Source organism: Lissotriton helveticus, chromosome 3_1 (genome assembly GCF_964261635.1).
Source record: "Lissotriton helveticus chromosome 3_1, aLisHel1.1, whole genome shotgun sequence".
Lineage (NCBI taxonomy): Eukaryota > Metazoa > Chordata > Amphibia > Caudata > Salamandridae > Lissotriton > Lissotriton helveticus.
In genome coordinates, this window is record NC_136061.1 from 1,478,268,447 (window position 1) to 1,478,280,574 (window position 12,128).

At 40.8% G+C, this 12,128-nt stretch overlaps 2 protein-coding genes across 3 annotated transcripts in view; both read right to left on the minus strand.

Annotated features, from left to right (window-relative positions):
* Positions 1-1,412: 1,412 nt before the first annotated feature.
* LOC144823524 (uncharacterized) lies at positions 1,413-6,824 on the minus strand. The gene is made up of 2 exons (XM_078682110.1): positions 1,718-6,824; positions 1,413-1,625 (listed from the first exon to the last, which is right to left on the minus strand). The coding sequence occupies exon 1, from the start codon at positions 4,835-4,837 to the stop codon at positions 3,278-3,280; it is 1,560 nt and encodes a 519-aa protein (XP_078538236.1). The 5' UTR covers positions 4,838-6,824; the 3' UTR covers positions 1,413-1,625; positions 1,718-3,277.
* Positions 6,825-6,899: 75 nt separating this feature from the next.
* LOC144823525 (nicotinamide N-methyltransferase-like) overlaps positions 6,900-12,128 on the minus strand; it is a 203,712-nt gene continuing 198,483 nt past the window's right edge. For both annotated transcript variants that reach the window (XM_078682112.1, XM_078682111.1), the window contains exon 3: positions 6,900-7,536. In XM_078682112.1, the coding sequence (XP_078538238.1) occupies positions 7,101-7,536 (436 nt within the window). In that variant the 3' untranslated portion in view covers positions 6,900-7,100. The remainder of the gene's footprint in view (positions 7,537-12,128) is intronic.

A 12,128-nucleotide genomic window follows, 5' to 3' on the forward strand; every position in this document is an offset into this window, starting at 1 on the left:
TCATTGTACTCACGTACTTGGGGAAAAACAAACTCTCGAGGGAATATGCTACAGAGAAAATCGACACAGACCGTGGGCTAAAGCAAGGGTGCGTCTTGGCCCTGATGCTTTTCAATCTATACACCGCAGACATGGGTCAAGCCTTGATTGGAGCCGCACTAGTCACACCCAGGAATGGGTGCACCAAGATCCATCTTATGCAATATGCTGACGACCTGGTACTCTTAGATCACACCAAAACTGGCTTACAAAAAGCACTCATGGCCCTTGCAACTTACAATGCCAACTGGCAAAATGGAGGCTTGGTCAGCTGACTTTGGACGGCATACATCATTACAACTACCTGGGGGTTTGGTTTAGTGAAACAGGCCACCCAGGAGTCCATCTCACAAAATGCAGATGAAAGGGAAAAGCATTACTTACGCCCTCTGTAAACTATACACTACCTTACATAGCCCCACAACAACGGCTATCCAGAGTTCTGAGGGCAAAATTAATACCATCTCTTAACTATGCACAACAGGCATTCCCAGGGAAACTCGCGAAAGATCTAGAAAAAATCCACTGCTCCACTTACAAAAAGCTATTTCACTTACCTGCCTGCACCAGGAACAATCTGGTTCAGTTGGAATTCAACCTCAACCAACGAAAATTGGAAGAGATGGCCTCTCTGAGCAAATACTTCTACCTAACAACGGCGGCACCAGAGAACACTATGAAGGCTGCCATAAAAAGTATTTTCTTAGAATCCGGTAATCCTTGGTCAGCCGGTCTTGCCTCCCCTAAAGACCTCTTGCAACTTGCAACAGATAACTAGGACCCCAGGACAGTCAAGTACGCTGCTATCAAAAGCACAATAAAAAAACAAGTAAGTCTACGCTCTCGTACCTTGGACATGGAATCCCTGACAACGAGAGGATTCCATGAGTCCCAAAACCTCCCACATACAGAGCACAACTCAAAACATCTCCTTACGCAGTCCGTGGGGAGAAAAGACTTACACAGGATCTCAGCAGTCAGACTACATCGTCTGCCCCTTAAAGAATTATACCCTACCGGGTCAGCAAGACCAGTGATCATGGAGTGTTGGCTCTGTAAATATAAACGTGAGTCTTTGGTCCACATCTTATTTTGCTGCCCGGCCCTGCGCTTAGCTCGCAGAATCTATCTCAGGCCCATCTTGCTACAATTGTGTACTCGAACTGCAAAGGAGGCAGTCCATCGACTTTATACTCTGGACACAGTGAAGCACATGGCTATGTTCGGCAAATTTGTACAATATATTTGCGCAAAGTAGATAGACACTACCCCCTAAGCAATCAGGCAGGGACTCGTGCGGAGGCTGCCTATTATCTTTTATTACTTGACTAGTTTAACTGAAGTATGTAAAACTTTTAATTATTGCTGTGTACTTTGATTCATCTTTTTTTTATTATAGTTTTTGAATCTCAGACCTCTAGATTTTAATTCTACTGTTTATCTTTTTAATGTAGTGCTCTTTTTTACCATTGTAAGGGTTTTGAGTAACCACACAAATAAATTCATTCATTCATTCATTCAAAGGACAATGACACAAGCGAATGAAAAATATGGGCGGAGAGTGGACGGAGCTTCCACTCCATACTCTAATAAATTCATTCATTCATTCATTCAAAGGACAATGACACAAGCGAATGAAAAATATGGGCGGAGAGTGGACGGAGCTTCCACTCCATACTCTAATACAGCATCCCTCACAGAGCGAGCAGTGCATGTGCGCTGCTGCTAGGCTCAACCTAAAAAACATTATAGAGTCCCAAGCACAAACTACCCCAATAGTAAACAAAATGGCTTTGGGAGGGTCTGGGGTTAGCAGTTAAGGCGTTAATTGAGATTCATGTCTCCAAACAGAAGCTGATAAACACTGCTGCAAGAAAATTGAATGATGGAGCGTTGGCGTGAGGCAACAAATGAAATAAAGGAGCGCCAAAGGAAAGGAAGAAGAGGGATGGATGGAGAGGATGAGAGATGGGTGGATGTGTGGCTAGGAGATTGGCGGCATGGAGAAGGGTAGAGAGGTGGAAAAGGATATGTTTCATGGTTCTGGCTTGGAATGGAATTCTCAGCACATTAAATGCTTGGGTGTCCTTTACTCTAATAATATTAAAGAAACCATCAAACTTAATCACAAGGACATTCTCTCTAAGCTTTCCGCCCTCATAGATCGCTGGTCTCCACTGGGAAAGATTGGCAACCATCAAAATGATGCTTCTCCCTATTGTCAATTTCTATATTTATTTATTTTATTTGTTTAGTTTGTATAGCGCAAACAGCTACCCAACAAAGGGTTTCCCGGCGCTTGTGATTCAGTGAAAGGGAGTTGGTCAGCGGACTTAGATGTTGAACAGCCAGGTTTTTATGGCTTTTCTGAACCTGAAATAATTAACCTCTGAGCGCAAAGCTTGTGGCATGGAGTTCCACAGGGAGGGACCAAGGTAAGCAAAGGATCTACCTCCCATGCGTGATAGTCTTATTTTGGGCACAGCAAATTTGTTCGCTGTAGTAGATCTCAGCGTCCTGGATGGATGGTAACGTTGTACCAGACTTCGTAGATATTTAGGAGCTTTATTTGCTGAGATTTTATGCATAAAGCATAGTGATTTGAATTTGATTCTGTTCTCAATTTTTAACCAGTGCAATTCACGTATGAGTTTGGTAGTGGGTGCTTGGATGGGAATTTTACCTAGCAGTCTTGCAGCAGCATTCTGCACAGTTTGTAGTTTGCGGACTGTGGCTTTGTTGGATCCTAAGTAAAGTACATTGGCGTAGTCCACTCTGGATGTAATTAGGGCGTTAATGACAATTCTTTTAGTATGATCTGGTAGCATCCAGCAGATTTTCTTTAGCCACCTCAAGATGACGAAACAGGTGGCTGATGTTTTAATAGCCTGCTGGTGCATACTGAGTGTGTCATCAACCACAAAGCCAAGGTTTCGGGCCTGATTAGTTGGAATAGGAGGAGAGCCCATTTCTGGGGGCCAATGTTGGGGTCCCCAGAGTTCTTTATTTTTTCCTAGGATTATAAGTTCGGTTTTTTCACCGTTCAGTTTAAAAAAATTATTTTTCATCCATCCAGCGATTTTTGTAAGTCCTGTTCTCAAGGTAGAAGGATCATTATTGCCAGTTGGTGGAAGGGAAAAGAGAAGCTGAGAGTCATCAGCATAAGAGAACATTATCAGCCCAGTATCCTTAGCTATTTTAGCAAGAGGGCTGATATATAAATTAAAAAGCAGTGGGCTTAAAATTGAGCCTTGAGGGACTCCATGTTTAAAGGTATAGGTATCCGAGTACGTAGAGTTTGAGAAGATTTGAAAAGTCTATTTTCAAGTAAGGATGTGATCCAATTTAAAGCAGGACCACAGATGCCCATTGAACGAAGATTTTTTATTAGTACCGCATGTGAAACAGTGTCAAATGCGGCACTGAGGTCTAGGAGCACCAGTGCCACTGTTTCACCCTTGTCTATCATTAGACGAATATTTTCTGTGACACCTAGGAGAGTGGTTTCTGTTGAAAAACCTGCTCGGAAGCCAGATTGATGGGGAGGTAACAGATCATGTGTCGTTATATAATTTGAAAGACAGCGGTGAACATGCTTTTCTAGAATTTTTGCAAAAATGGGTAAGAGAGATATTGGTCGGAAGTTTGCGGGTACCTTCGGGTCTGCATTAGCTTTTTTTAGAAGGGGATGGATCATGGCATGCTTCCACTCCTGTGGAACACATTCTTCTTGCAAGGATTTATTTAGAAGGTCTGTGATGGTAGATAAGGCTTTTATACTAAGTAATTTTAAGATGGAACAGGGTAGCGGGTCTTTTGGCGAACCTGATTTTATCGTACTTAGAAGTTCGGTGACAGTGTCAACGTTGAGTGTTGGCCAAGCACTCAGGGAAGGGGTAGAGGTTATATCAGAAGGGGTGGGAGAATTGATCTCTTCACTGTCTGAACTGTTAGCATCACTACCGCCAAAATGATGATCTTTCTCATGATTGTCCTGATTAGGTTGGATGACCTGATAAATTTTATCAACTTTGTCGACAAAAAATGCGGCAAGTTGATTACATTGCGTTTTGTTTAGATCAGGTGGAGTTGGTGAGGTATTTGAGCCGGCTAGCTCTTTAACTGTTTTGAAAAGTGTTTTAGCTTGATTTAAAGCTGCAGTAATTTTTGAGCAGACAAAGTTGGCTTTTGCTCTATTGCACAGCTTTTGGTATTGATTTAATTGACTTTTGTATTCATTTTTAGCTTCAACGGAGTAGGACTTTCTCCATTGACGTTCAGCATTCTTACATTTGGTTTTTTCAATCTTTAGAGCATCATTGAACCATGGAGCAGGTGGACGTTGGTTAATGCCTTTTAGCTTAGTCTGAGGAAGGCAAGAGTCAATGGCTGTTAAGAGCCATGATTGGACAGAGATTGATAGATTTTGTACTCCTGAAATGGTGCATGGTATTGTGTCTTCTAGCAAGGTATTAAAAATGTTAATATCTAGCTTTTTCCATTTTCTCACCATGGCGGGCAGCGCCATAGGAGGGATATTGGATGTTGGCATTTGAAAGGAAAATTTAATGGGGAAGTGGTCTGACCAAGGAATAGGTAGAGCTGGGAAAGTGTTTAAATTCTGAATATTTGAAAAGATTGGGTCCAGTAAGTGACCTGCGGTATGGGTAGGGCCAGAATTTTTAAGACTTAGATTGAGGGACATGAAGTCATCAATAAGTTCCGTGGCCTTGGAGCAATGTTCGTTATCCAAATGAAGATTCAGATCACCAATAACTGTAAAATTGGTAGTATTCATAATGAGAGAACCTAGAAGTTCCGAAATATTATTTAGCCAATTTGAAGCAGCACCAGGTGGGCGGTAGATAAGTGCACCGGAAAAGGTAAAATTTGGTGAGAGTGTAATTTTGAAGGTGGCGCCTTCACACCCTGGGCAGGGAAGGTTTATAAACTCACAGGTATAGACTTTTTTAAAAAATAACAGCTATGCCTCCTCCAGTTCTATTTATTCTGTCAAGGCGTATAATCGCATATGAATCTGGGAGGGCCATGGCCACATCCGGTCCAGAGCTTGCATGAAGCCAAGTTTCAGTGATGAACAATGCATCAGGGGCTTCATCCAGTAGGAAATTAAAAATGTCAGTTTTATGTCTGGGCAAAGAACGACAGTTCAGACTGAAGAAGGTGAATACTTTAGAGTTAGGTCTAACGCATGTAGCATTGGTTAGGGTCTCAAACCTTTTAATTTTAGCAGCATTCGTTGTCAGCGAACAGCCGTGACAGATATTATGATTTCTGTTTATGTCTAATAAACAACAATCTGGTTGTCTAAATGTTCTCAAAGTTAGAAGCTGCTTTGCACTATATTTTATATACGGGGAAGCAATAGTGTCGCTAGTTGTCTGGTTCTCAATGCTTCCCATCTCCCTTCCCGCCTACTTCTTCACGCTCATTAATCCAATTCTTATCAGGTTCCTATGGAATAATCGCAAGTCTAGGATTTCTTTTTCTCGCCTTCAGCAACCAAAAAATTTAGGTGGGGTTAACTTTCCAAATCTTATCCGTTTTCATTCCTCCTTTACTTTAAAACAAATTTGGCCCTTTTTGGTAGACTCCTACTCTCTTCCTGTCACAGCCTGGAGTGCTTTAGAAAAGGCGCAGCTTTTGCCTTTTTCTTTTCTCGTTGCTACTCGCTTGTCTCAGCCTCCCAAAACATTTCTTTCACCTATCTTCAAACATTCAAGGGCACTCGCACTCTCTTTATTTTGTTCCTCCTTTTCTCCATTACGTCTTCAATCTTTCGCCCCGTTATTGTATAATAACTCTCTTAAGATCAATAACAAAGCACTCTTTTGGAAGGAATGGATTGACAAAGGCATTATCTATGCGGATAAGCTCTTTGTTGACGATTTTTGTTGGACTTCTCTGTTCTCCGTACGTCTTTCAACTTATCAAATACTTACCCCTCCCATTACCCCGCTCTCACATCTGCCCTTACCACCCTCATATCACATCAAAAGTCCCTACCAGATTCCGACCCGTCAGACTCCTCTCCGCCTGACTTTTCTACCCCTCTAAAAGCTGCTGCCATTTACAAGATACTTTCCCGTTTTGTCTCAGACCGTCCCAAATCCGAACCTGAGCTTGCATGGGAAAAAGATCTGTCGCAGAAATTCTCTCTCTCAGTCTGGGATTCTATATGGTCTAAAATTCACACTGCCTCCCGCTCCGCTAGCACTACACAGACATTATATATTTTTTTATAATCGTCTTTTCCTTACTCCTTCAGATTTATTTAAATTCAAATCCCTGGAATCCAGTCATTGTTGGCCTTGCCCTCACGCAGATAGCAATATTTTCCACATGTTTTTCCACTGTCCATTAGTCAAATCCCTTTGGCAACAAATTTGGTCCAAATTGAATGATATTTTAGGTTTTCAGCACACTTTTGATATAGTTCATATTTTCCTTGGTGGTTCTTCCCCTATTTGGAATGTTTCAAGCAATGTTCGTAAATTTATAGACTTGTTTATAGCTATTTCTTTGCAGGTGATCACTACGAACTGGAAGGATACTTCGCAGATTTCTTACAATGCTTGGTGGAATTTGTTATGTCACCATCATAGACTTGATCGTGCCTATGCTACTACTACTCCCCTTTTAATTAAAAGGGATTTGTTATGGTTACCTTTAACTGAATTTCTTTCCAGACGTATAACTTAGTTTTTGTTCATATACTGTTCATATATATTTTTTGACATGTTTGCACTTTTCTCTTCTACTCCTTCCCTCCCTCTCTCTCTCCTTCTCCTCTTTTCTGTCCCCCTCTCTCTCTCTTCACAAACGTTTTAAAAAATGCATTTTCTCTTAGTATATCTATTTATTATTCCCTTTTTTGGGATTAATGCAAGTTTTCACCATACAGTTATGTATCTCATTTTGCTGTTACTCGTTGCCTGTGATTTTGCAATGATGTTTTACTTGGTTTTACTTGATTCAATAAAGCTTTCTAAACTAAAAAGAAGGTAAACAGAACATTGTGTGAGCACTATACTGGGTTCCTACACATTCCTTTCCTTATGTGCAACAAGGAAAAAGAACCCTTTATAATCAGAAAGCAAATCTGTGGTATTTTCAGGACTGCGAATCATCTGCAAGTCATCAATGACACATCCCGAGTCGTTAACTGCTTTTTTTACAAATTCCATATCATAGCGCAGACAGGAAAACTTAGTGTGGTCAACCATGTAAAATGTTTCTTCAAGCACTCCCATCATCACTAAATGGCCTCCTATTTTTAACAAAGATACAATATTTTTTAGAGCAGCTCTATAGACACTGTGAGATTCGCAAGCGGCTTCCAAACACAGTGATGTCAGAAGACAGTCAGCGGGAGGCAGCACCCGTGGCTCCATGGGGTTGCTTTTAGTGACATCACATTTTAGAACTTGCTTGAGGGTTTGTCTTAGCTTCTCTTCCTTCTCAAAATGTTTTTCTCTATAAAACAATGATGAAATTGCAAAGTTAGTGTACATTTTTGACAAATTTGAACACAGTTCGAAAGTTGCACAAAATGATAAATGCTTTATTGACTTATGAGCACTAATATTATGTATTTTAACGTAGAAACATTTCCAAATTTGCATGCATGCTTCACTGTATCGAACACCTAAAGAAGGAGAAACGTGTTTAAGTAAGTCTTAGCATAGTATTTGTCTACTGGAAGGATACCCTTCCAGTACGCATTTTATGTATGACTTCACATATACATCCTTGCACAATGCGCTGGTGCATAGCTGCCTAAAGTGCACAAGCTTAAGGAGTGAGCAAAACAGTGACATATTTTAGCAGGAATGGTGCTTTTCTGCTTCCTGCATTTCATGCAACACTATGCAGTTAACTTTGGTCGATGCGTTGCATCAAAAGCTTGAAAATCTGTCCCTTAGCATCAAGCTTTTGTTTGCATGAGTGAAGCGAACTACATACTGTATGTGTTAGTTGCTAAATCTCTTGTTGCAGATTAGAGCACCACAATGTGACTGAGTTTCACTCAGCACTGCACCGCGTGAATATTAATCTGGACCAAGGATCACTGGATGCCTAAACTGGATCTGGTACTGCCATATTTAAACCAGAGGGTACATCTCCATACAATCAGTAATCATTCCAGTAGGACTTTTGTGCAGAATTACAATAGATTACATAATGTTACAGATATGTTGGCTCAATTCAATGTCATTATTTTATTATTAAGTTGAACTCAGAAGAGTTCCACTTAATTTTATCCAAACTACTCCAATTTACCAGATCAACCGACACTTAAAAACATGCTAATAAAAACACAAAGCATCAGGAATTACAGTTTTCATAAAATAGTACAAAATTCATAGTTGCATGTGAATTTCAAAGAGGTCCTATGTGAATGCAAAATCAATTTCAGAGTCCTTTCTAATACAAAGCTAACAAGGGCAGGGCAAAGCAAGTTATACCATTGGACTTCGGCTGTGCATTTACGATGCTAAAATATATATTTAAAAATGCATTTACTTCATCAAGAATTAAGATACAAATATATTTAAAAATTCTAAGTTTCAGTATACAGTACACAGTAAGTAGCAGCAAAAAACATGACAAAAAGTGTGAGTGCTCTAGCATGGTAACAAATACCAAAATTTGTAAAACAATTCTAATTATTATTCAGTTTACATGCACAAAGCCTAACAGGTACAATTTTCCTGACTAATAGATATTCAGTTGTTCATGACGGTATTCATAGCAGCTTACGAGGAGATGAAAGGGCAAGAGCACAACTATAGTACCAATTTCAAAAACCCTTTAGAGTGCAACCACAACGTAGTCAATAGAAAACATATCATACCATTAAACTCTCCAACGATTACAACCTTCTAATAAAAACAACCCTAAAGTACTACTTATGAGATTCCATAGATTTATGTCAGAAGGAAATCTATGCAGCCAACTAAACGGGGCAAAATAATCCTTCTCTAAAATATATTTAAAAATTGTTCAATAAAGCTGAAAATTTTGAAGCAAACTGTTTCAGGTGGAGGTGTGGCAGAAGGGAGTTTTGCGCCTTCTCAGCTGTAACAATGTTATACTTTAGGAACAAAGGTCTTAGAAATCAACGTTTTGAAGGTTGTAGTACGAGACAGGCAAATAAGACATGATCTAAATCGTGCACACAAAGGTGACAAAGTCATCCTGCCTAGGAAGACCCTCCCAAGCTCCAGTTCTGTGATCGCTCAAATTTGTTGTCAGTACCTTAAATTGTGTACATGCACCAAAGAGTTGATAGGATACCACCATATAATCAATCAGTGACTGCTCTCGTGGAGCATGAAAGGTAAAAGAGGCTGGAGAATCGTCTGGGAATCTGCCATTTAAATTAAGAAAATCATTAATTCTCCGATTATGCAAGAAAGACACGCTTAGCCTATCAGATCTAATATGGCCAGGCAGTGATGATTCTAGAAAGGATCATACGTCCTCCAATTTGTGGTTAGAAAAGGCCATAGAGGAGCAGTTTAAAATGTTAGCACTGAAGTCACCTACCATCAATATCACGGTGCACTCCTCTGAGATACTTGTCTTATGCACAAAGGAAAAAATAGATTCAAGCAGAGTATTTGTTACTCTCCCTGGGGAATATATACATTTACTTAAAGAAGGGAGGCATGTTGACCTCGTGTCCCATTACCCAACCTGAGTTTCAAACCCATGCAAAGCATAAAAGGATGGAGAAAAAACACAGGATTCCAATGTATAGTGCAGCTGAGTAAAATGGCCAGGTCTCCACTTGCATGGCCTTTAGTTGAAGGTTTTGCTGCACAACAAAAGACAAAAAAGTTCTCAAAGTTGAAATCCACACAGCTCCATGTTTCCTGAAGACAAATTATTTTAGGAACATGCATTAGTAAGGAATTTAACTTGGATTTAGAATGTCCAACACCTGCTAGATTCCAGGACAAGATTTTCCCCAGGGGGCTACCTCCACAGCATGGGGAATTTTGTGTTTTCTTTTAAGCCATTCAGTGAGCCAGCTACCCAACTCTCTTCGTCCCCTATATGTTCGATGGCCCTTTGGACATCAGGACCTATAATATTAATCTCTCTTTTCCCCAAGGAGCTACCCACCGAAATTTTAATACCTTTCGGATTTATAACACCCCTTATGTTAAATAACGTACTACCTAGCTCCTGGCATTCTTTCCTATGGAATTCAAGCGGGCCATAATATGCTTCTCGTATGGGAACACATTGATCCCTTTTTTCCCAAAATTTTCAGCATTAGCCAGAACGAACATGGAGATTATCCCTGAACTAAATGTGGTCTACTATTAAATCGAGGTAAACCCGCACAATGTCTTTACTCATTACTAACCGCAAGTCCTCTGTTTCTGATAGTAACTGCAGCAGGGAGCTTCTTTTAAGAAGAGCTGATTCTATATCAAACAGGGAAGCGAAGATCAGAATATTAGATGCTTGCCCTGATCCATGTCCTGCACATATATTATCCCTTAACCTTAAGTAAATCCCCAACTCTGACGTTTACCCTGTGTGAGAGGCAAGGACAGGACCCCCTTCCAAGAACCCCCCTTGGCTGGGATCAATCCGTACTGGGAGAATGCCCATGCCAGGAAGGATGGGAGGGACATTATCCACGGCCTGGCATATATCTGGCACAGCATCATGAGTTTGTACTGCTAAGCTCGCTGAATCATGGTCTTTCCTGATTCCTCAGGCGCTTAAGCCGGGTCAATATTTACTTTAAAATTCTCCCATGTATTTAACCCCCCCCCCCCAATAAGTTTGGATATCCCTATATCTTCCTGCCCTTCCATCTCCCCCAATACCTACCATAAGGAGTTAACTACCATAGTAGTGGGAGGAGCAGGATTTATCTATGAACGCTTCAAGTTCTGGCAGTTATTAGAGACTGTAGGCCTAGGTTCATTCCTACTTTGGAGCGAGCTTGAAGTGTCTGGCTCCTCGGACACCATGGGAAACCTACATTTTTGGGCTTATGCCTCAGAATACGCCAAATCCTGTTCTTCTTCTCCCTCTGACATTTTAATCTAGTACTTTCTTTGAGAGGGGCACCCTCCCCAGGGGGAACAGCATCTAAATTATCCCTGTGCCATTTAAGCAGGAGTGGGTCAATTAATTATTCAGTGACACTGGACATGTTGGTGTTCCCTTTTCAAAAATAGGGTAAACCTGCAATCGATTTGTGGATGCGGTTAGATTTGTGTTTTCCCCGGGACTGACGTGCAAATTGTCCCCTAACGTTTGTTTTTTGGGGGCAGTAGATAACGTGGGACTACCTCTAGACCGTAGTGTGGGAGAGACCCCTTGTCTTCCCAAGCCACAAACTGGATTCCCAACTCTGACACCACTATGCATGTCTGGCATGCCTGAGATTTTACTTCAATACCCTTTTCTGCCTTATTTATATAGGGACTGGCAGATTTGAGCTTTTGAATCCCGATTACAATTGGTGAAAGGACAACCAGTATTTGATCAGTTTTGATAGTGGTTTTCTCCAGCAAGGATAAAATTGAGGAAAGAATCCTCTCTAAAACATAAACTATATCAAGATTGACCCCCTCCCAATTTGTTATTCGCTACGTTTAATAGTTGCCAGATATCATGTACCCTCTATTTGGAGATGCCTCAGATACCTCAAAATTTGACAAACCTAATGATTGCCCACTGGACACACTAGAGGGGGTGCCACCATACAAAGCTGGCATACAAGGGCAACTAGCATGATTATCCGCTGACCGTCTCAATGCCAACTCCCTGGCAACTGCTGTTTTCAAGTTGGCCTCCATTACTTTGTTTTTTCAATCAGTATGGCGATGTCCAGCATAGTATAATATTCCAAATCCCCAGGTTCGAGGCTGCAGTCTACAATCTGTGGTATTTGGGGGGTCATTTTAAGGGAAAGACGGTGACAACCGCCCCACAGAAACGGACAACAACTTATCGGCAACATTTATTTCAGTTTGAACCTTAATATCTTCCATAACCATGTCCATCTCAGTTTCTTCAGCCACTAACAGTAA

Excerpts from the sequence above, each read along its gene's own strand:
- LOC144823524 (XM_078682110.1), bottom strand. The coding sequence starts at position 4,837 with ATGAATACTACCAATTTTACAGTTATTGGTGATCTGAATCTTCATTTG.